The sequence below is a fragment of the Pezoporus occidentalis genome, unplaced genomic scaffold (genome assembly GCF_034315485.1).
Source record: "Pezoporus occidentalis ecotype Australia unplaced genomic scaffold, CSIRO_AGI_Poc_V1 ctg52, whole genome shotgun sequence".
In the NCBI taxonomy this organism is placed as follows: domain Eukaryota; kingdom Metazoa; phylum Chordata; class Aves; order Psittaciformes; family Psittacidae; genus Pezoporus; species Pezoporus occidentalis.
Genome location: NW_026915858.1, coordinates 1,164,459 through 1,188,567, shown reverse-complemented (window position 1 = coordinate 1,188,567; position 24,109 = coordinate 1,164,459). Strand labels below are relative to the sequence as shown.

The 24,109-nt window shown below is 37.9% G+C and overlaps 1 protein-coding gene across 1 annotated transcript in view; it reads left to right on the top strand.

Annotated features, from left to right (window-relative positions):
• Nucleotides 1-24,109, top strand: part of WDR64 (WD repeat domain 64) — a 62,235-nt gene that overhangs the window by 23,729 nt on the left and 14,397 nt on the right. The window contains exons 10-17 of the mRNA XM_062637368.1: nt 2,449-2,588; nt 14,256-14,382; nt 16,453-16,601; nt 17,065-17,188; nt 18,457-18,626; nt 19,658-19,834; nt 20,759-20,889; nt 22,753-22,845. Coding sequence (XP_062493352.1) covers nt 2,449-2,588; nt 14,256-14,382; nt 16,453-16,601; nt 17,065-17,188; nt 18,457-18,626; nt 19,658-19,834; nt 20,759-20,889; nt 22,753-22,845 — 1,111 coding nt within the window. The remainder of the gene's footprint in view (nt 1-2,448; nt 2,589-14,255; nt 14,383-16,452; nt 16,602-17,064; nt 17,189-18,456; nt 18,627-19,657; nt 19,835-20,758; nt 20,890-22,752; nt 22,846-24,109) is intronic.

Here is a 24,109-nt window from a genome sequence, read left to right as displayed (position 1 = left end):
AATCTTTGATTTCACAGAATCTTAAATATTTGCTAACAGATATGTAGAAGGATAATTCATTTTCAAGCTTTTCTTGAATGTGGTTAGTACCCATGTCTTCTGTGACAGGATTCTGAATCCTGGAGGCATATTTGGAGCACAGAGAGAATACATGTTCCAGCAAATGTTCCAGTGAAGCAGTGGGGCAGCAAATGTTCAGGCCAATCTGGCATTAGTACAGAAAAAGGGGAGAGAACACATCTACTAAAACCAAATCCACATCAGTAAAAGGATCTAAAACTGGTCCACTATATAACATGAGAAGCAAGCAGCATTATTAATGTAGGAAGACGTTTTCTTTCCTGATGTTGCTTGTTATTCCTATTAATATAAGTAAATAACATGTACTGGTGATTCTATCTGTAAAAGAAATCCTGTGCCTCAGTTAAAGGGTGGTATCCCCTTTTCATTCATCTGCTGTCACCTCAGGAATATAAAGAACAGAGCAATTAGGAAGACTAAGAAAGATACTGTTCCTCAGAGTGCATCAAGTAGGTAGCTGAGTTGGTCAGATACTGTCAACAGCTCCTTCTTAGTTCACCACAGTTTTAAGACATGACAGTTTTCATTTGGGGCTGCTAAAGGGTGTGTTGTCTGAAGCAGTGTTTGTTCCCTCTGACATTATAACTCGTCTCATCAATCTCACTGGAGGCTTCTGTCTACCATTTTTTGTGCCCTCCTGTTGACCCCATAGAAGGTTTGCAAGCTGAGTTTTACTTCCATGGCCTTGTTTCTCAGTAATGTGTACTGGCTGGATCACACAGGTTCTGCTAACTTTCAGGACATGTCTATGAAAGCCCAACACAGCATATGAGGAAGTGAGCAGGAGCCCATCATGTTCTGTAGCTCCCCATCCGAAAGGACTTCACTAGCTCAGTTATAGCCTTTTAAGTTACCTCCTGTAACGCTTACTGCGCAGACAGCTAATGTAGATTAGTTCTGTCTGAAATTTGCCCTGAAAAGAAACTGATTCCCACTGAAGTTACCGCTGGTTAGCTACTTATCCATGGCTCCTCTTTCCTGTGCAGAAATTATCCCTCCATTGTGCTAGTGCAGCTGTTTGCATGGTTGGATTCTCAGTCACACTTGTGAAATGAGCCAGCATATACCAAAATTATTTTCTGTTGTAGCTATTTTAAGAATAGATCATTTCTCAAGGGAGACTCTCTCATTTAGAGAGAAGCTACATAAACAGTGGAACCAATTTAAGTGAGAGGACAATTTTTAATGGAGGAAAAGGGAGATGGGGTGCTTGTAAATGAATCGAATATTGCTGTAGTAAGAAGAAAAGTAACAGATTTCTGGAGTGAGAGATGGAGGAAGGGACTGACCAATGCAGTAGATTGAACAAGCTTAAGGAAGATCCCTGGAGAGAAGACTGCAAGAGCTTTTCTCTCTTTTAACAAAACTGAGCTCAGTGTCATAGTGTTCAGGTTCGGTGAATGTTCTCTTGGACCATGGAATTCCTAGTCTATGTGGTTTTTGTTTTCTACACTTCAAGCCAAGAAAAAACTGAAACTCAAACTGAAGCATAGATAAAAATATGGCTGTTTCATTTATTGTGTGTTAAAGTGTTCAACTAATGGCATACAATTCATTTAATTGCAATATTTGCCAGGATTTGAAATTGAAATATAAATTAATGTCAAACTTAAATTGTGCTCATGTTCTCTTGAAACTCCTTTGAGAAATGTGAATTATTTCATTGCACGAGGTACAGCTGTGTTTAGATCAGTATGTAAACTCAGGAGTTTACTAATACATCTTTGTGTTTTGAAATATTTATGGAAATTATTACAAAAAACAGTACAGAAAGATTCATTTACAATCCAATCAAGGATTATTCTCTATAATGTGAGTAAATTTAATGTTTGAACACACAAATAAATATGAAAGACCTGATTGCCAGGACACAAAATCACTCATCAGCGGCTATTGTTTTGTATCAGTCCTCAACTTTCATACCTGCTCCCCATCCTGTTCTTCATGCCCACCCTCTTCCATAGAGGTGGTTGGCCCTTCCTTTCCTGGCTAAGCGGACACAAAAAGTGTTTTGATGTTTTTTCTAAATTAGATCATTGAAGGAAAAAATCATAGTCACAGTTCTATTTCTAATAAAGGATTTTGCTTCTATGGGACCAGCACTTGTAGTCATACCCCGTGTCTCTGACATTCCTCTGGCAAAATGAAAAAAATTTGAAACACAAGTCAATTATGTGTTTTTCATACAAGTTTGGGGATAAGCAATGAAAACATAAGCTGGAATCCAGCCCTTAGAATGAAGAATTCACATCCTTATGTGGGAATTGCCTACTTGATGGAAGCAAGAGACTTGACAACACAGCTCTCCATTACAAAGCTTATTTGTAATACCAGTGACTACTCGGTCTTTTTTTTTTTTCCTTTCAGGTAATGACAAATATCTTCGTTTGTGGCATCCTGCTGTTAATAGTAAGCCTTCAGGGAAGCTATCGGGGCACCTACATAGCATTGTGGAAATTGTGACAAATGAAAAAGATCAACATGTGATCAGCCTTTCCTCTGCAAAGGTAAAATGCTTAACTTCATGGAAATCAATGCTATAAATGCAAGTAGAAATTTGGTTTAGAGTAAGTACTTTTGATGGCATTTAGCCCTAATCTCATCCATTCTTTTATTTTAATAAAAGGTGAAGTTTTAGCTTAGAATTTCCAAAATTTTGTATCGAGAAGCAAGACTAGAATGGAACTATTTGACATATTTTCTTTCTGAATGTGACAAAAGAATACTTACAACAGTAGATATTAACCCTAATTTCCATATTACTTTGGCGACTGCTGGAATTATTTCATAACCTGTACTTGAATGCTCCATTCTGTAGTGATCACCTGCAAAAGCTTCCTACAGCTTCATTTACTCTTCTCTCTGCCTGTTAGCCTACTAAATCCATAGGTTGAGTTTTTCTTACACTGGTGACTCTATACATCATGTTCAACTATTGACCTCTTTCTGATGAGCATCTTTTACAAGGTTTACTGGTCCAAAATATTGTCCATGAACAGGAATAGTAATATAATCATAGAATGGTTTGGGTTGGAAAGGACCCTAAGATCCTCTAGTTCCAACACCCCTGCTACGGGCAGGGATGCATCACACTAGACCATGTTGCCCAAGGCTCTGTCCAACCTGGCCTTGAACACTGCCAGGAATGGAGCATTTACCACTTCTTAGGGCAACCCATTCCAGTGCCTCACCACCCTCACAGTAAAGAACTTCCTCCTTATATCGAACCTGAACTGCTCCTGTTTAAAATCAATAATAGAACTTCTTCAACCAGATATTGCAAGATTTGCTGGAAATAGATGGAAATATTACCGAGCTATTCTGTCTGTGCTGCTCTTCTGCCATAACTGCTTACCACTGCTCACTGAGGTACCAGTAAATACCACCTTTTCATGTCTTTAATCCTATTCTTAAAATAATCCACACCCTTCTAAAAGTACTACTATCTGAAAATAAGTCACCAGAAATCTCCCATCATCACATAATCCCAGAGCCATACCCATTCCCCCTTCCTCCTATAAATCTATACCTGTCTATTCTGTAGGTAACTGTACATTTCCTACACTCATACATTGCTGTCAAATTAAGGAGGGTTTTGACAGATAGCCTGTGAGCTATACATGTAGGAAAAATAGAATAAGACATGACTTAGGGAAATGAGTGTACATGAAGATATTTATAGAAAAGCAAATAAGAATGAAGGCCCTGGGGAAGTAAAGGACCAGAAGGCTTCTTGAGGTCCCTTCTGGGCCTTTCTGTGATTCAACATGATTCCAAGGGAAGCAAAATCTATTTTATGAGTCTCCATGTATGAGGATACCTGATCTTAACTAAATGTAGCTAAGTTGTGCTGTGACATCAGTAAGATCAGTTGTACATGAAAATGAATATGTGGAAGTGTTTTAATTAAAAGCTAAGTGTCTTCAAACAGCTCTTTAAGTTATAAATAGAAATCACACTCCTCAAAAATATAAAGAAAAAAATTCCTAGACTTTCAGAAGTCAGGTAACTCTTGTCACAGTTGAAAACTATATCAAAAAAAGAAGGGATCCCTCATAGAGAAGTCTAAGAGACTTTACAAATAAAATGGCAATGACTTTATTGTGACAAAGACCAATTTGCTTTCCAATAAGGGCTAGCATAAGAAAAATCAAAATAGTTTCCTCTACTTTGTTTTCATCTTTCATTCACTGTGATATAGGAGGTTCCTGAAACAAAACAAGGAGAGTCCACATATCTTTGCTGAAAATACATCAGACAGATAATGGTCTCACAGAAGCACTGTAACCAAGGGAAACAAAATCTCCTTATAGTTAACAGATTTTTCATTAGCTGTTTGACAGAACAGAATTAGGGAAAAGCTTAGGAAGACTAAATTAATACCTTTTTGGAAATCCCCAAAATTAAATTTTCTCTGTGAAGAGCATGATCATGTAGACCTGAAATCAAAGAAGGGTTATCTTTATTTCTGAAGTGCAAGAGTTTTTCAGAACCAATAAATTACTTATAAATAGATGCTAGATTAAAGACAATATTGAAGGCATCCAATACAAGCCAAACTTGAAATTCATCTAAACTATTTTGAGCAGATTCTTTGTTTACACTGGGGCACTTTGGCCAGGGTGCAGTGGAGCTTTCTGGAAAACATTGAAGAAACCTTCTATGATGTTTAACTGAAAAAAGATTAAGAAAGAATTAAGAAACTGTTTTGGAATTTGAACTCAAATGATTGCTCAATTTAAGAAAACAAAGATTCCTCAAACTAGTTCTGCACGTGAACACTTTGCAACAATACTTTAAGGATTTCTTGATGGAACAAATCATTACTAAACCGATGTCAGGCAGCTATTAAAAATAATGTGTGTTTCAAATTCTCTTATCAATAACTACAAATTAGACAGAGCCATAGATTTGGAAATAATTTCTTATGCCCTTTAGTCATATGATTTAGTGTTTCCACTGTAGTGACACTGAGAAATAGGGGAGGGCCAAGGCAGGGACTGTGTTAATTCTGTGCTGCTGGATTTGCTTCAGAATATAATATTCCTGGAAACAGATCTGTTCCTGATCTTCCAGGTTTTGAAGAACTTAAAGCCAAGTGTGCATCGTTGCAAATATAGTTGTACTCCACAGCCATGTCTTTTTCTCCATCTGTTCAGTTAAGTGAATTTATTAGGAGATCTGAAATATCAATGTGATCTATTTGTTCTTAATCATAGCAACATGTTCCAAATCTTATGTTGAGATTTCCCACAAACACAAACTATTCTCTGTGTTAAATTATATATCACAGAACAAGACGAACCACATTCATCACAACTACACTTACTGTCTCCCTTTTCATTGTAAATGTTTCCAAAGAGAAAATGCTCTTAAATTTGGCTGAAGGTATTAACCAGTCCTCTGTATCACTGCACCAAAATAGTCTTGGGTTTTTACATAATACTTGGACACTTTGCTAAAGTTTCATCATGTTGCAGTCATAGATTAGGTCATTGGCATGAAAATGAAAGCGTACGTATTTATTTGTTAATACAAATGTACATAAGGAACTCTTTGATTGGAATTATTCTGCAGAAGCCACTAACCCACATATCAGGAAACATATTTTCCAATATGGTTGCAACAGCCTATTCTCTTGATTTATGCTTGTAATTTCAGTGATCATTATCATTATAAAAAAGAGAAAAAAGTGCTGTATAACCCACTATAGTTGGTTACAACTATTTTACACCTTTTATCTTAGGTCTGAAGGGGTACAAAATGAAATAATATAGCTTATTCAAGCACTGAGGCAATATATTTTTACTGAAGAGAAATCCTCGTAGAATATGCAAATCCTTTAAAAAGCTCTATCTTTGGACTTGGAATTACAGCTAAGTAGCATCCTTGGATGCTTCAGAATACACTAGTTAGATGATGAACCATGACATGAGTTGGATGTTTCAAACCAGGCAAGTCTATCCTTTATAAAAGTACTTAATCTGCCTGGTTGTTACATTGGCACTAAAGGCATTTTTCTACAAATTTAACAGAAATTGCTGGCCTTTTTTAAAATGGGCCCCGTCAGCTGGAGAATCAATTCTACCAAGTACAGGGTAATATGAGAGCAATCTGTGGAGCAGAGAAATAATGGAAAACTAACCTGACACTATACCCTAGGTAGAAGAATGCTGCACAAGAAATCTCTTCTGTGTTCATTTTTATCTCTCCATATCATTCAGTCCTTCATTGCCTCTTCCTCTCTATAGTTTGCTCATTCTTATTCTCATTCTGCAGCCTGAAACATGTATAGCTTCATTCTTTTCATATAACAGAACTCCGAATACATTCAGAAAGTATTAAGTTAAAAAAAAAAAACAAACAACCTCATAGGGACAGGGGTTATTAAACCTGAAGATGCTGCAGGAAGCAGATCATTATATGAAAAATTATCTTACACTCATAGTGCTCTGTGGAAACAAGATTAAGGCCATGGCAGAGTCCAGACCAGACTGCATAGTCCTTGTACTGAAAGGCTGTGAAGCAGTGACAAACTCTATCTTATTTAGTGCAGAGAGGGGATTCACAACTGGAACAGCAGAGGCTACAATTTCATGTCTTGCCTAACTTGAGTTGTTAGTGGAAATTGGTAAGCCGAAATTGCCAGTTCTTCCATTTATTTTACTAGAGTACCTCCAGTGGTGGGTTTGGTTGAATTAGATCACTTAAGTAAGTCAGCTGAGCAAGATTTAAACCTACAGGCTTCAGTGTCTACAAACAATCTCAGTTTTGTCTGATGATCAACAGGGCTAGTGCAAGGAGTATATATTCCCAGCCTTTACACCACTGTGTGGTATCATTTGTAAACAGCAAAAAACTTTTCTTTTAAATCAGTGAAGAGAGTGTTCTTTAGACTTTCTCTTCTCTCTAAAAGTAATTTCATTTTTGGCAGCAAATACCAAAAGAGCAATGCACACATTTACATGTGGCAGGGGACTAGTACAATAAACAGGGTGATTTCTCACTTCTCCATTCTGGGGCATAGCAGAGTTTCATTCCATTTGTAATTTCTTCAAAACCTAATACAGCCAACTTGATGCAAGTACATAAACAGCTCCTTGCTGAAATTTGCCCATATTAAATTAACTCTGCTATATATATACATATATATATATATATATATTAGTTTTATTCTTACAGAACTCAAGGGCAGATTTTTATGTGTTTCAGGGAGGATGAAGTGAGGTAAAGATATCTTACGTATTTTTGTATTTTCTGACTTTTGCATATTTACTCAAACCTTTATGTTATCAGTCTCCAGTGCTCTCTCTCCAGATCTGCATAATGGCAATCTGGCTGTGCAATATCCCTGTAGGAAGTCATAAATGTCTTTTGTCTGTCTTGTGATTGTATCAATGTCTGTGTGAGTTAGTGTGGATTTTTTTCCAGCCTATTTTGAAAGCACATGACATTGTTTCAAGGATATATTTATAATACAGTCATTTGTCTTCTGGGAAACAGGTGAGCTGGAAGCACAATGTTTACTTTATGTCAAACCCTTGCTAATCGCGGCTGTTACTAGAATGTTCTGTATGTCAACAATATTCAATTTAACTGAGATAATTTGAAAAAGAGGCATTTGGGAAATTTGCTCCAGTTGTTCTGCACAGAAATCATGTGGCAACATCTTTCATATACTGCTTTGAAAGTTAAAGTTAATCCTTCTCTTGCTGCTGAGCTTTTATTCTTTTCAGTTTATTTGTTCCACCCTGCTATTAAGAATTTTATTCTCCTCTTATATTGCATAATCCTTCAAGAATGTTGAATATTATTCTCTGGACTTTTCATATAACTTACCCTGTTTTCTGTTATTTCCTGTCCCATTTTCCATCATTTGAATTACTTTGTGTGTTGAGTAGTTTGCAAAAATAAAAACAAACCTACAAAATAACCTAGAAAAGAGAAGACTCAAGGGAGATAATCAGCGTATATAAGTATCAGAAAGGAGGGTGTAAAGATGGAGCCATGCTCTTTTCAGTGGTGCCCAGCAACAGGACCAGAGGAAATGAAAACTGAATCCTGAATCACAGGGGGTTGTGTCTGCACATCAGGAAACACTTCTTTTACTGGGATGGAAAAGGAGCACTGGTGCAAGTTGCCCAGAGAGGTTGTGGAGTCTCCATGGTCCTGGGCAACCTGCTTGAGGTGGCCCCACTTGAACAGTGCACTTAGACAAGGTACTCTCCAGTGGTCCCTTCCAACCTAAGCTGTTCTGTGATGCTGTTTCTGTGAAAAAGTAAAATCACTTCAAACCTTATGTCTAGGGTTAGGGCATCCTTCTAAGATTGGCTCAAAATTGGTAGGAAGAACCTGACTTTTTGAGCTCCTCTGATACAGGTTTTCATAGGCAGTCACCTCTGTCCTACACCTTTAGCCTCCAGCTTCTGACCCACAAACCATCTAAATGTCCACTGAAACTGTTTTCCAGAGGTGTTGGGGGTTATTTTATGTTTGCATTAGGGATCAGGTAGGTTTGTTTTCAGTACACAGAGCACAGAGAGGGGCATACAGAGCCTTTACACACTCTCAGTCACTGCATAGCACCCAGTAAATACCCTGCAGGCTCATTGCTACGCAAGTAGACTCACTATTGCATATAAACCAGTTTATTTCCAGCATTCCTCCACATTTGGGAAAAGGAAAGCAACCTTATATATTACCAGCCTAATGGTACTATCTGAGGAAGTAAATTGAAATGTTCATAATTTTGAACTTTGCCAAATTACTGTCTGAATAAGACACTAGTTAAAGTACCATCTGCTATACCACATTGCATTAATATGCTTAGAGCCAAATCCTCCTCGCCTTAGCCTCACAAGTAATCCCATTGACATCAATTTGTTCCCACGTCTTCTAATAACTACAGCGAATTATAATACTTTGCAGGATCACCTTCAGGGATCACAAGACACATAATGGCACTCTCTCCAGATAACTTACTCTAATAAGTAATAGAGCAAGCAGAACTGCAGTCTGATCTGTGCTTCATGCCTGGTGATTTTTGTCTTTGAGGTTCTGTATGAATCTGTAAATATTCCACATAGACTGTGGAGACTCCAATCCCCACAGTTGAACAGTGTAGCAAATAGGGCCAGATGAACTGAACACTCAAACAGAAAATCAGCTTTAATTGTTGCTTACTCTTCCTGTCTGTGCCTATAGTGCATGCTGTGGCTAGTGTAACTTCTTTCTGCCCCAAGAGTGGTTGGATTTTGGATTTTCCTGCACAAGTGTTTTTTCGTAAACTGTTTTAAAAACTTGCAGCATCACCATTCTGTAAAACTGAGGAAAGTTGTCTGTCTTTCAAAAAAACCCAAATTTTCATGAGCTTACAAAAAATATCTGCAGGATGTGAGAGCTTGGAAGTACTAAAAAGAAGTTACTGTTTTATCTTGAGAGTTGTTACCTTCTTCAAAGCAGTGTATTAAGGTCACTTTCTTATTCTTAACTAGCAGTAATTTGAAGGGATTATCTCTTGCTGGGTGTGGGAGGGTCAGCAAATCCTGGGCTCTTCAGTGCTTTTCTGTCTCAGTTAATTGCAGACAGAAAGGGGCAGAAGAGGATTCACTTCTTTCAAAGTCAAAGCATGCTTCCACAGTGGCTTCCTCATAGCAACCCAGCATGAAATAAGTGTTCCTGAACCTGAACTTTATTGTACTGAGAACATGTAAAATATTTCTTTACCAATTTTGTCTTGTCCTATTTGCCGCCTTTGTTCTGCCTCCCTCTGCTGCTCCCATTTAATTTAGTAAAATGAATCTGCTCTGTGTCTGTCTGTGTGTGTGTATTAAGAAAAATAGAACAGAGGGTGTTACTGTTTTTACATACTCATAAAACATACGCTTTAGACTAGAGGGAAAAGATAGTTCAGGCTTTTTTCTATGCTCTGATTTTTAGGGCTTGAAGGAAGGTGGTGCTTGAAAGAGAAGTGTTTATGTATGCAAATATACATCTTTCATTTTTTTAAAGGGTTCTCAGAAGGCTTTGACAAGAACCCCTCTGAATTCTGGATTGATATGGTTTCAAATTTTGCTTTGTCTGTGGAAATTCCATCTGTAACCAGGTGGGTTTGCCACTGGTTTGAAAAATGAAAGACACAAGAGGAGTGCCTAGAACAGAGGGAACTGATCCAGACTGTGGTCCTGGAAAGGATAACAAAGTAGTTTGCTGACGCTGTTACAGGCGAGATAAGAAAGTTCTTCAATAAATAAGTAGGACAATGAAGTTACTATTAACAAAGCATCCCCAAGGCAACTCCCCCTAGTCACCTCCCAATTTCCAAATTGCATGCTTTTTGTTGCCACTCTCTGTGCCTGAATTCATGCAGTCATGTGTGTGCTGCCGCAGATGAATAGCAGTGTCATTATATCTAGTGGCCATGCTAGGGATGCCTTGTGTGGGAATCACTCATGTGGAACAGTGGTCGATGTAATCTCCCCATCCCTGCCCACAGGGTGGGAAAGGAAGAAAGCTGGAAGGAGGGAAGAGATTTATGAATACTGTGATTTGTCCAGGTGTTTGCTGTCACTTTAAGTGACTGCATTTTCTTAATGTGGTACTGGCATTAATAGCTGAACAAGCAGCGAGAAATAGTGCAAGAGGGTTTTACTTAGATTCACTTGTTGCTGTAAAATCAGCACTAACTGTTTTTACATGCTTTCATTGTAACTGTGCCAGAATTGAGCTTGGAGATCTACCTGCAACATTGCCCTGACTTTCTCAACTTTCTTCACCAGTTCTTCTCTCTATTTTTGCTGGTCTACTGTCAGGTGGATGAACAGTTTCACCATTTTTTCTATTCAACTGGATTTCTTTTCTCAAGCCTTCTCACTGCCTGTTTCTCTTTTGGTATGCTTTAGAAATTGCATGTCTGAGTAAACTGAAATGTAATCAGAAGCCTATCAGAGGAATATGTTGGACATGGTTCCTCTAACTCAGTATTGTATCAGGGAAAATTTAGTCTCTGTAGAAGTTCCTTAGAGCATTTTCCTTTTGAGCTTTCCTGAAAACAAAGAAAGTATTCAGGAAAAATTTTCTTCTATTTAAAATTCTGAAACACCCACCATGAACTTCTCTGTGGTGCCAAAGGATGGATCTGTTTCTTTTCTTTCCTTCCTCTTCAGAATTTTGCTGATCCAATATAACTTCCTTTAAAATCAGGTTACTAATGGAAATTCCAATAACCTCAAAATCTGTGTATTTCCCTGAATAATTTTCATCCACTGTTGTCTCTATGTTTATTCTGCATACAGTGAACAGTCTTCTATTTGTGGGGGCTTTCATCATGGTTTCTTTAAGCCTTTTTTTTTTTTTTTCTTTTTGGCAATGGTGTTTTCCCTGTGCTGAGATCCTCTTTTTAGTGAAAAAAAGACCTATACCATAACATTTTATAACATACAGAGTAACAAACATTCATTCTCAGTCATGGTGAGTGTGCCTTGGGAAGAAATAATTCCTGGCAAATGAAAAGAACTCATAACATGAACATATGCACAAGTGAAGTCTTCCTCATTATCAAAAGCATTTTTAAGGACATGACATATTGCCTGTGAATTGTAATGGGCACACACTCTGTTCAACAGAGAAATAAATAGATTTCCGAATTAAGAAAGGAAAAGGCTATGGTGAAGAAAGCTGAAATAGTCAAAACTTGTGCGTTATGTTTCAGACTAATATTTGCTGTGTGCCATTTGGGAAACCACTTACTTTCTGTTTTTATAGGTGTAAAATGAATTTTTTTTCCTGGATTATTTACATTTAAAAAAAAAACAACCCCACTGTCCTGGGTTCAGGACACCCACAAACAGTTTAAGTTTTTATGGGATCAAATGCACATCTATTAGTGGTGCTCTACAGACATAAAATTATCTAATTGCAAATCTGCGTAGAAAGTATTTCTCAGGGCTATTTCAAATTTTCAAAGGTCTTTGTATTAAAAGGTGAGCAACTTTACGGAACTGAATTTTCTGAATTTTCAGCAGTGAATTCGATTGTAGCTGTTTTATTTATGAGGCTGACAGATTGTTCTTGTTTTTTCCTCAGAGTTCTTCCTGTCAGATTTCTAGCTTGGTGTTAGGAAAGATGATCTAAAAGCAATTGCTTTGCAAATCAAATTTCTTTAATGATAATTTAATCTGCCTTCTACCAGTCACCAACTTTTATAAGTCAGTAGCAGCATGACTGTGCTGAATTTGAGTTACACATCAGATACTATTTTCTAGCACTTCTCATGTAAGTCTGGCTGTAAGTCATTTCTTGGGGCATGACTTGTTAATGGCCTTAGCAAGTAGCTTGTCTTTTATGAAATTATATGAAAGTGCCAGTCAGAGTTCTATGTTCAGGCTAGTCTGGCTGTTTTTCAGAGCTTCCAGTGATTGTGCTAATATATCAGGCAAAAAATAAAAAAACAACAATTTCAAAATGAGCTTCCAGTCTCTCTGTCCTAATTCCACTTTATTCTTTTTCTGTTACAATGCTCAGCTGTTATGGACTGATGCTCAGGCTGGTTTCAAGGGGCTTACTGGGTGGTCTATCCACAACGGACAGATTAATGTACCAACACAGCTGGTTTTACCTGTGGGTGAATCAAGCAGGTTTTCAGGAATATAATGCACGAAACTTCACCAAAGCGGTATGCTGCAGACGCCCTTGGACTTGGACCTACCTTTAACATAATATTAATACAGGAGATCCTGGGATGAATCAAACAAATGGCTACAGATTTCCCTAGGATTTTTCCTAGTTGTTTTTGGGGTTTTTTTTCTTCATCAGATCTCCCAAAATTCAAGCTCTTTTAGAGAAACAGCAGCCCAGCCCCAGTCAGGGCAGGATGGCTGCTTCATGCTTCCTGGCCAAGCCCACGAATTTGCCTAACTGCATCAAAATCACCAAAGAAAAGCCACTAAGATGCCAACTGAGTGACAAAGAATAAGGAACAGCTGAGAGAGGAAGACCTCCAGGGACTGTAGCACAGGAAGCAGAATTATTTATACAAAATTTCTGTCTGAGATGGAGCTCAGTCATCAAAATCAGTTGAATATTTCAGGGGTTTGTCCTGATGTGTTTTGTGGATTTACATTATATGGATCATTTAATGCAATGATTCAATGAATTTTGTCAACACCCACAACACTCCCGATATTGATGGAAGCACTGTACCAACATGTCAAAATCCCAATTAAAAATGCAGCCCCACCTTTTAGTAACACAAGTGAATGAATACAGATACCTTGCACAAATGCCTACATAAAACTCACCATGGTTTCGGCAGCTGAATAAAAATTGCAGTCAGATGTGATGACAGTATGACTTTTGATTTTTTTTTATAGTAAGATTATCTTGCAAGAAAATATACCACACTAAAAGCCATGACATCTGAGAAATTAAATCATGATTTCTTTTAGGACTAAGAGCAGTTTGCATGGGATAGCAGTGAGTTCAACACAGCTTTTGATCAGGCAATCAGGCAGGATGAATAATATACAATTACTATCAAGTAATTCTGCGGTTTAAAGAATTTTACATTGTGTTCTCCACTGAAACTGAAAGTAAAACCAAATATATCTAATGTATCTAGTGCTCCTTAGAGATTAGTGTCCAGGCTGTGACCACTACCATTTGCTTACGGAGAACACAAGAACTACCTATGCATTAAAATGATCCTTCTGCAGTGTTTCCTGATCCTGATTTGCTCCAACATCTGCTGTCAGTCAAAGATTACAGGAATTCCTTTACCTGGAACCCTGTGAAATTTATCTTTTTACTGTTGCACACCATTTGATAGTCCAGTACAAATATGAGCTTTTGAACTATTGGCATATATCTGTAAGTGACTGAAAAGTATGACACAACTGATCCATCTTGTCATTAAGGAGTAGAACCAATTCTCAGATCTGGTTCTACTATGGACTTGTCAGGTCAAGATTACAGAGCTCAGCCTTTCTGTGCCTTTTATCCTTAGTAAAATGGGGATAAAGATATCTTTGATATTTGTTTTGCTAATTTGGGGAAGTACCATGCTTAACAATGTGATTTTCATTGGAGACTATAATATTACTATCATAGAAATGAAAAGTAGTTGAAAATCCAATCATGATATAGTACAAAATTTTCTCCCTGCTCTCTCCCTCCAGATTTTTAGAGTGTGGGACATACAGACTCTTTCACTGCTGCAGGTCTTCCATGATACTCAAGTCAACCCTGAAGAGATGGAGAACTCTGTCATGTTATTTGACAGTGATAATGGCGTGCTTATCTCCGGTATGTTGCTGCAGTTGATGTATGAGAAAATGTCCCGTCTCCTAGAATGAGATTTTCTTGATGCTGAAGCTGAGTAAAGAAATAAAGTATATAAGATGTACAGAATACTGGGAGGTATTTGCACATTAAGACCATTTTAAAGTGGATCTTGTTATATACAGTGCTAATTTCAATATAGAAATACGCATCAAAAATATGCAGCATGGGAATTAACAGCAGGAACAAAAGGAAATGAGAAAGCCTTTTCTGAGGGTAAGGTGAGGCTTCCTCAGAAGAAATAAACTACAGATATTTTCTGTAGCCTTGCCATTTCTTGCAAGCTACTAAGCCACTGATATTCCCCTAACTATTCATCTAGCACCTTCCTACCATTTGGAGATCAAAGCAGCAAAGTACAGTCTCTGTGGAGATCTCACAAATGCATTCAAACACCTTATTTAACTCAGTAGCTACAGAAAGCCCCACAATCTCTGCTGTCAACAGATGTATTATCCAATTGGTCAGGAATAAAATACTGTGGGAACTCAACTTAGTTTCTGGGCTCTGTTTCCTGACTGTATAACAAGGAGCCTGGAACCTCCAAGGGACCAAAGCTTTACAGGCGAAGGATGTTAGCCTTCTGTGTCTAAGGCAGAGACTCCGGAAACTGGCAGGGTTTACCTTCCCCAGAGATGTAGCCCCTGAAAAAAACCCCAGCTTTGAACCTTTTCTGGGGCTATCGAGGCCTGAGACATACCAGACAAATAATTGTTTTTGGAGACAGCTTTTTCTATCCTTGGATGAGGAACAAGGCACAACGCTTGCAAAGCTTGTCAAATCTGAGGACATGAATGTGAGACTTCTTTTTTTTCTTCTTTTTTTTTCCTTTCAGTGATCTGCTAGTTTCTGCTGAATCTCATTGCCAATAAAGTTGTTTTAGAAGCCCAAATATATATACACTAGACTAGTGCCCACAAATTGTTGTATCAATTTAGGCATTTGGTACTCATTGCAAATCTTAAGAAACTTCAGTTCTTATTTTAAAAATGCCAAGAATATTAATCAGTCAAGTTTTTAAAGATTATTTTAATTTCTAAAGGATAAAGGATATCATATTTTCTTCAAATTTGTTAGTAAGATTTTCAAGGCTTAGCGATGTATGGATTTTGCATTGATAAATCCTTGACAAAAGGAGGTAACTTTGGCCTTAGAAACAATGACTGGAGCAGTACCTAAATATCAGAAAAAATCTAGTCCTGGATTCTGTTAATGATTCCATTAAAAGGTTAAGTGAATGTCTCCTTGCCCCTGAAAAGGGCACGAGACTGAGGCTGTATATGGGCAAATGAATTCTCATTGCTATGTACCTAGTTTTACAGAGATTTTCAGTTATTTTTTCATCCATAAATCACTACTCACCTTCATGCGTCATTTAAATATTGCCATAGATTTCCTTCTGTGCCTTTTTCCAAGCTGCTGGCCTCTATGCCTGGACTTACACCAAGTATTAGGCAAGTTGGTCCTTTGCTGCATACTCACTGCTGACTACTGCTCCTCTCCTGGTAGAACTGTAACTAGAACTGCAAAAGGAAGCTGCATGTGTAGTCTGGCTTGTGAGCCTCCGTTGTAAAAACCTTGTACTTTCTTTTGTCATATTGTCCCCACCTATATCTCTGTTTTTGCAATCCTTCTAATCTGAGAGCACTGTAAAATGTCTGGAAAACACCATTCAAATTCACAGTGCTGTATGAAGGAAGGTACTAGAAAGACATCAGCATTGCCTACTGACATCTGAGATGGGGATTTATGACTCCTAATGACTTGGAGTCAGGGTATCAGTCCCATCAAAGGTGGGTAGGTGGTGGTTTAAGGCAGGTAAATACTTAGCCATTGTTCAGTGCCCTTTGTGGGGGGCACATGTGAATGTTTTCTTGTTTAGAGAACACATATGCTGAAGAAACAGACAATATTCCTTACAGTCTTCAGAAGAACTCGAATGCTATGTTTTACATAAAATCTTTCTATATGCAGGGAAAGTAACTCCTATGATACTCAAAATGTATATATTCCCACACCTCTCACCCTGTGCAGGTTCAGATGTCATTGATATTTATCCCTTAACTCATATGATACAAGATACAAAATACGTGCCAAGGACACATAAGAAAAGCATCAACGTTTTAGTTTACAACTGGGCTTTTCACCAGATTCTCACTATCTGCTCTGAGTCAATACTGAAGGTGAGTGTAAGCTGTCTCCATTTAAAATGAAAAATAAAAGTCTCAGCTTTTTTTAATTACAAATAAGTTACTGGGCAATTAGGTGGTTACTTTTTATTATTCAGAGCCTCATTTTGTTGTTTGGCATAGAAATTATAGTTCCATTATTTCTAGTTAGATTTCTTTGCTTTTGCACTGTAAAAAATCATTTAACAAAAACTTCTCTGACTTAACAAGGGTCTTTCTCGTAGCATATTAAATACTGTCTCCCCTTGCTGGAATGGCTTCTCTGGGGAGAGGAACATTTTCAGGGAATTACATTAGTATTTCAGTAATAGAACATGTCAGTGTGCTGTTATAAAAGAGAATGTTTTTCACTGATATGAAAATTTTCTCTTGGAAGCATTAGTCATTCACACTGGAACACATTGTGTGATGACTTTTAGAGGATATAGTAAAAATAATTACTGTCTTATTTTTCCAGGTCTGGGACCTGGAAACGGGATATCAAGTATATCAGATGGAAGATGCACATGGGCTGAATACTGAAGTGACCTGTGCAGCCATTGAAATACATGGGTTTTATTTCGTTACTGGAGCATGTGATGGTAAAGTAATGAAATATTTATTACATTTTTATTGCACTTATTTAAAATGACATATTAGAAGAGGAGATGGAACTTTTTGCCTTGATTCTTACATTGTCAGAAGATTGAATTTTGTCTTTCTTCCAAGGTGGGAAGGAACTCACAGATGTCTGTATGGGGAAAAGGGGGCATGTCTTGGTTGGGTTTTATCTGGTAGATAGTTCACAGAAGGGTGATTTTTGGCTGCTTGGGCCCTGGTACTTTGTTAGCCTATTGCTCTCCAGAAGACTGTCTTCAAAGTTCTTGGTCTGAAAAGGTGGTTCTTCATAGCACTTAGGACTTAGATCTGTAATGAAATGGCTGCAGACAGAAAACAGCAGGTTTTCAATTTTATAGTATCCAAGATCAATTTTACAGTGTCTGCAGACACTGAACACTAGAGTACATATATCTACATGTTTCCTGAATTTTTCACAGGTTTTATGTAGGGTGCATCAAGTTTAGGTGATGTGACAAGACCTCTCCAATACACAAGTGCTACACTGAATTCTGCAGAAAACTTTTAATAGTTTTGTAATCTGATAACATAACTGAATAATTCTTTTCACATTCAAATGTTCAAGAGTACACACCTGAAGCATTAAAATATATTACATATATGAAAGCTGCATCACATAAAGGGATGACCTTTTCCACTTGGTATACTGGCTAATGTTTCTTGCTTATACTTGAGAGTAGAGACTGCACTTTAAGATTATAAGAGCATGACAGAAGGTGAATTCTGTCAAGCCATACAGAAGTGAAGTCATACGTAATAACTGCTTCACTTAAAATAATGCTGTAGCTCTTTCTCCCCACTAGCTCTGTGGGACAAGTCCAGCAACCAGGTGCCTCTGCTCCTTGCTGTAGCTGAGAACCTAAAGTCTTCTGCCTGACAGACCACACTCTGCCAGCTCTCCGATGTTGTTAGTTCAGAAACAAAAGTAAGATAGGTTCTGTCTTTTATCCTGGGCTGTAGCATAAAACAGCCATGGAAAAAAAAAGATGGAAACACGGTGGGCCTCGTGGTGAAGATGTTTTCTTGTAAGTTTTGTGTCCCTGAAGGTGCTTTCCTAAGAAACACATGCGCTGTTATGGCTTTCAAAAGCCCAGTGACATAGCTCAGAACCTCCAATTGGATTTTCTTTTTACTTCTGCTTTCCCTGTTTGATCCAGTTCAAGTTTCTGACTTGAAGCACAGGTGATGAAAAGTTCATTCCCTTTTGTATATCTTTCTCATCCATGTGTAGGAACAGTGAAAATCTGGGTGTCTGAAAGTGGCCAGGAAGTTAAAGCCTTGCCTTTGGCCCAGTGCAGCAAAGATCAGCGTCGTCTGCTGAAGATAGTTTATCTGAAGGCTGATGAGAGTCAACATGCACTTCTTGCTTTGGAACAGAGTGGGAAGATGAAAATCATTCAGGTTTTTCAAATACATCTTTTTTTTCGCCCCTCACTTCATTTGGTAGCTCCTAAATTTTGAGGTAAAATAGGACTTCATCATTAGTTAGTAGATACATTTTTAGAAACTGTCAAGGAACAATCCAGTTTCTGCATATTGTCAAATTAGCTTTCTGCCTTTCTGTCTAAGTATTAATATGTTCATTAGCTCTTGCTGGTTTTCCTCATTCTGATGAAATTTGCATTTTGCTTTTCTGTTTGTGATTGACTTTTGACTTTTCAGTCAAAACTTTAAGATAAAAGCTTTACAATAATGCTGCTGTTATTATAGACAGTGTTTACCCTGTTTTAAGAGTTTCTAGTTCACCAGCAGCTGTGACTGGCTAGAACTGTTCCTGCAATTCCTGTTTATGTATTTAGCCCCACTGCATTGGTAAAAGCTCTCCTTTTAAACAGTAGCTCAGGTCTACGGCCATGTTCTCATGAGGAAGCTGTATTTTTTCATGCTTCACAGCTGCCTTTCTGCCTTAATGCACTCCTTGGGCAGTGGAAGACACAGCATCACCTCCTTGGGTTCTGAATACTTGTCCTTTGTAACATTACTGTCCCAGTCAGCAGCTGAGCCCTCAGACTCAGATATTGCTGACGTATTCCAGTCATTTGTATGCCATAGTCTTGTGGCTTCTTCTTCTCACACAATTGGAATAACCACCAGTTTTGCTGGTATGGTAGATGTGAACTGAAGACCAGCAGCGTTAATAAAATAAGCAGCTATAACTGAAGAGACAACTTACTTTAAGAAGGTAGCTAAGCTGAATAAAATCAAAAGCTCTGAACTCCACAACTTATAATATAACAGCAGGTAATTTAAAGTAAACTGGAACATTTCTGGCTGATGTGTCAGTTTGCAGTGTAGGCATATGCTAGGTGATACCTATAACAGTTTTTATAGTTTGACACAGAAATAAGCTTTTGACACACACTCACTGATAATTGCCTTATGAACAGAGAAATCCTTTCCTTCCTTTTTCATTGAGTCAGTTATTTTAATAGGGTAACTCAGCTGAAACATACCTGTATGTCACATGGGTGCTTCCTGGGGCAGTATCGTTTCCACGAAAGAATCCAGTTGTGTCTCTGTTACTGAAGCCTGACACCTTACAAACACATGATTTTTTCCCGGATATTCAGCTTCTGTCTGACACCAGCTCTCCAAAGAATGATACAGAGGTGAAAAACACTTCAAATTCTGCATAATTTACATAAGATTAGAAAGTAAAATGTTTACTGTGCCCTCAAAGATTTAATGTTTAGTAATAGGATAAGAACCAAATAAGTATTCAAAATTATCAGCACACTGAAGGTCTAAAATAAATCATGTAAGAAAGTGATGGTTTTCAAGGGCTATATCTGCCTAGTAATTCATTGCATGGTTTTTGCCATGATGAAGCAGCTGCTCTGAACATATAACTTACATTTCTGTAAAAAATAGTAAGTTGAGGTTCTTGTATAAAGTCTTCTAGAAATTCAGTGTCATTCATCACTATAACTAGACTGACCATCAGGAATAGTGGCATATAAAGATCAAGCTGGGTGTTAAAGTGATTCCATTTCTTCTTATTATTGTTTTGGTAAAATGTCAAATTATATTTCAGTTGTTGACCAATTTAACTTAGTCCACGAGACTTAAGTTTTGTTTTGTATAATTTCACTAACTTTGTAACAGATCTAGATGATGTTTAAGGAAAGGTTGTTATATTTCTGTTCAGTGACTTATTCCTTTAACCTGATTACCCTATCTCCATAGGTACCTACTTCTGATTAATCTTTAGTTCTTACAGCAGTTTTTACGTGCTCTAATTGCAACTGTGCTGTAGGTAGCAGGTCAGGTTAGCAGATGGAGGCTCCTGTCCTCTGTAGCAGGGAGTACTATCATGCCCTGCTTCCTTCTGGTTCTCCTGTGTGGCTCAAATACACCCTGCTTCCTTCTGGTGCTTCTGTGTGGCTCAAATACAATAGGATTAGAATAGCATTCAATACACAGTTGTTGCAGACACTGTCAATTTAGGCACCTTATTAAACTAACAGTTATAACATTTTACTCTCTAGTGTCCACACTGCTTCTAATCAACTTTTTTTCAATGTTCTTTGTAGAATTTTGTACCTTCTGTGGAAATCAAATGTTTTGCTGTTTTAAAAGTAGAAGGATGCAGTTTGATAGCTACAGGAAGTGCAAACGGTGCAATAATTCTGTGGGATTTCGAATCTGCCACTGTGAGATGCTTGTAAGTATTGCTTTCAAGGAGACATTTTGACCTCCAGTATTTCATACAAACTTTTCAAATGGCATACTGGGAATGCTAAAACAACCAGCTATAAAGGGTGATGGCCAAGCAGGAGTTAAAGTAACAAACTATGTGTGCCCCTCTCCCTCCCACTTCAATATACTTTGTTAGCTATTCCTGACATTGCAGGTAGGAGACATGGTCAAGAGACAAGAGTCATCTGGGGAAGGGATGATGTAATTAAGAATAGTATTTTAACATAACTCAGCACTGCCACTGAGGCAACTCTATGTAAATCACTCTGTCATTGACTAGAGGCTGCTACTGAGCTGAAGAAACATCCTTATTTAGGAAGTCTCATGTCTGGAAGGACATCTGGAAATAATACTACTTCACATGATAATGGCAGATGTTCTACATTATCGCTTCAGTATAATTGTCAATACCTAGATGACTAGAAGTCAGGTTCAACAAGGGGAAATCTCAAGTAGATTTGGAGGTCTGGGAGTAAAATCCTTTCACAGAAAGTGACAAGATGTGAGCATATTGGTTCTAGATATTCTCATGCAGACTAAATTGCTACATGAGTGTTGTGGTTTAAGCCCAACTGGCAACCCAGAACCACACAGCGGCTCGCTCACTCCCCCCCACCTTCCTCCCCTGGCTCCCAGAGGGATTCGGAGGAGAATAGAAAGAATGTAACTCCCACGGGTTGAGATAAGAACAGCCAGTAACTAAGGTATAACACAAAACCACTACTGCTACCACCAAGAATCATAATGGTGAGGGAAATAACAAGGGAAGAGAATACAACCACTCACCACCCGCTGACTGATACCCAGCCCGACCCAGCAGTGATCTAGCCCTTCTGGGTAACTGCCCCCAGTTTATATACTGGGCATGACGTGCTGTGGTGTGGAATACCCCTTTGGCTAGTTTGGGTCAGGTGTCCTGTCTCTGCTTCCTCCTGGCTTCCCCTCCTCCCTGGCAGAGCATGAGACTCAGAAAGTCCCTGGTCAGAGTAAATATTACTGAGCAGCAACTAAAAACATCGGTGTTACCAGTGCTGTTCCCAGGCCGAAAGTCAAAAACACAGCGCTGCACCAGCTACTAAGAAGGAGAAAAATGACTGCTACTGCTGAACTCAGGACAATGAGGAAAATGAAAAACAACAACATGTCTGGTTAGACTGTGTGGAGCAGAACGGCAGTATTTCTGTGGTGGTGGTGGAATACATGCCTTTTCATACCATACAAAGTCAATATTTACTTATCCTACCCAGTAGTTTCATAGCATCCTTCATATGTAAAATTGGCGTGTTTGTGAGAAAGTGAGCTGAGTTTTTCTGTATCGCAGGAAATAATGAAACTTAACTCAGTTCTGGCTCTGTCTCTTTTGCTTTTGCCTCCTCATTTATGAGGAAGCAAATTAATGTGGATGCATAGAAGACAGGAAAGTCAATTTGGAAGTAGAGTATTTTACCCAGGGTTCACGTGGCTGGTTTGAATGACAGGAATAGGTACTTTTCTAACATTAACTTAGCAGTTAACTTCAACATAAGTTACTTTACTTTTCTCTTAGATACTAATTCTCAGGGAAATACTTGACTGAACAAAATGTTCATCATTCCATCAGGTTCCTGGTTTTCCTGACACAGGCACATTTTGTACCTACACTTCACTGACATTAATCCATCATAATTGATTAACTGACTCTAAAAAACTGTGTCTAACACTCTTAGGTGACATGCTTTCTGGGAAATGACATGTTTGATTTTTTAGATTGCAAATAAAGCTTACAACTTTTTCTGGGAATAGTACGCAACCTCTCTGACACATCCTGTACAAACATCTTTATTTTTAGGTGTAACATTAATGAAGACAGCCAGGCTTCAGTTCTTCAGGCATCTGGAGTCAATGCCATGTTATTCCTTGTACATACTGCTTTCTCTTCCAGGTAACTGTGTGCACTGTATCTACCCCCAGGACAGGTGCAGTCATTTGTTGTACACCCATGTAATATTTGTCCAAGACAGCTGATTTAAATTGAGATTTTCTTTGCATTTAATCACTTCGAGTTCAAACAGTTAATTAGCTTTCCTACCCTTAATGCTTATCAATCATAAATATTATGATTTATGATATAAATATTATTTTTTTACTCCTCCACTAAGCTATCCTTTTGTCCTTTTGACCTCATAACTCTCAATTCTGTTAAAGAATTCATCAGAAATCATCTTTTGTCAGGTATCAGTTTTCCTGTGTACTGTACCTTCTTTGATTCTTATCTCTATGAGATAAATCTTTGTGGCAACAGGCTTTTTCTTTATTTCAAAATGGATACAATCCTCATGCTATTAGATACTCTGATCAGAGAGGCAAGCTCATTGAAGTGTGCAGCCTCAAGTTTCATCTTAAAACAAACTAGAAGCTGGCATAGGGTTTTAGTGTTGGATGGACAATAGAATTTTAGCCAAATATGCTCATTTTGAGAGAAAAGCATTGCACGTGTACATAACTTCAGAAGCCTGGCTTCCAATGGTTGTTCAAAGGCAACAGTAGGCAGAAGGGCTCAATATGGTTTAAATACTTAATGTGACTTTAAGGTCTTAAGCAATTAGGCAGCATTTTTGCTCTCCTGAACCATAAGAATGATTTATGGTCTTACTTTGCTTTAAAACCTTTAAGTAGCTTATGCATTTACTACATGTACAAGTAGTAAATGTACAAGTGCCACTTAACTGAACATAAATTTGCTTTTTTTACATTACATTTTACATTATAGCTTAATGATCAGTTTGGGAAATCCTAACTAAATTGAAAATGTGGTGATTACAATTCACAAATAGAAATTTGTATAAATCAGGAAAAGTTATGATTACGCATAAGTAGGAGGATCCAACAATGACTTCGAACCATATAGGCTTAGGATGTTTTGTATGTATTAGGAAGGTACCTGGATGAATTTGGCTGTGATAAGATATAGACACACAATGTTCAAGAATGCTAGCAAGTTTGTGAAATCAAACATTGAAAAATTACAAAGCTACAGCCACCTGTCCAAATTTAAGTGGGAAACCCAGCTATATACTTCCTATAGGGGTTTTACATTATCCCTGTTGTTCAGATACAAAAAAGAGCAGATGTGAAATTGGTGTAAGTTATGTGGCAAGAGTCTCTCATTAGCACAGTAGGAACTTTTCTTGACACAGAAACATAAA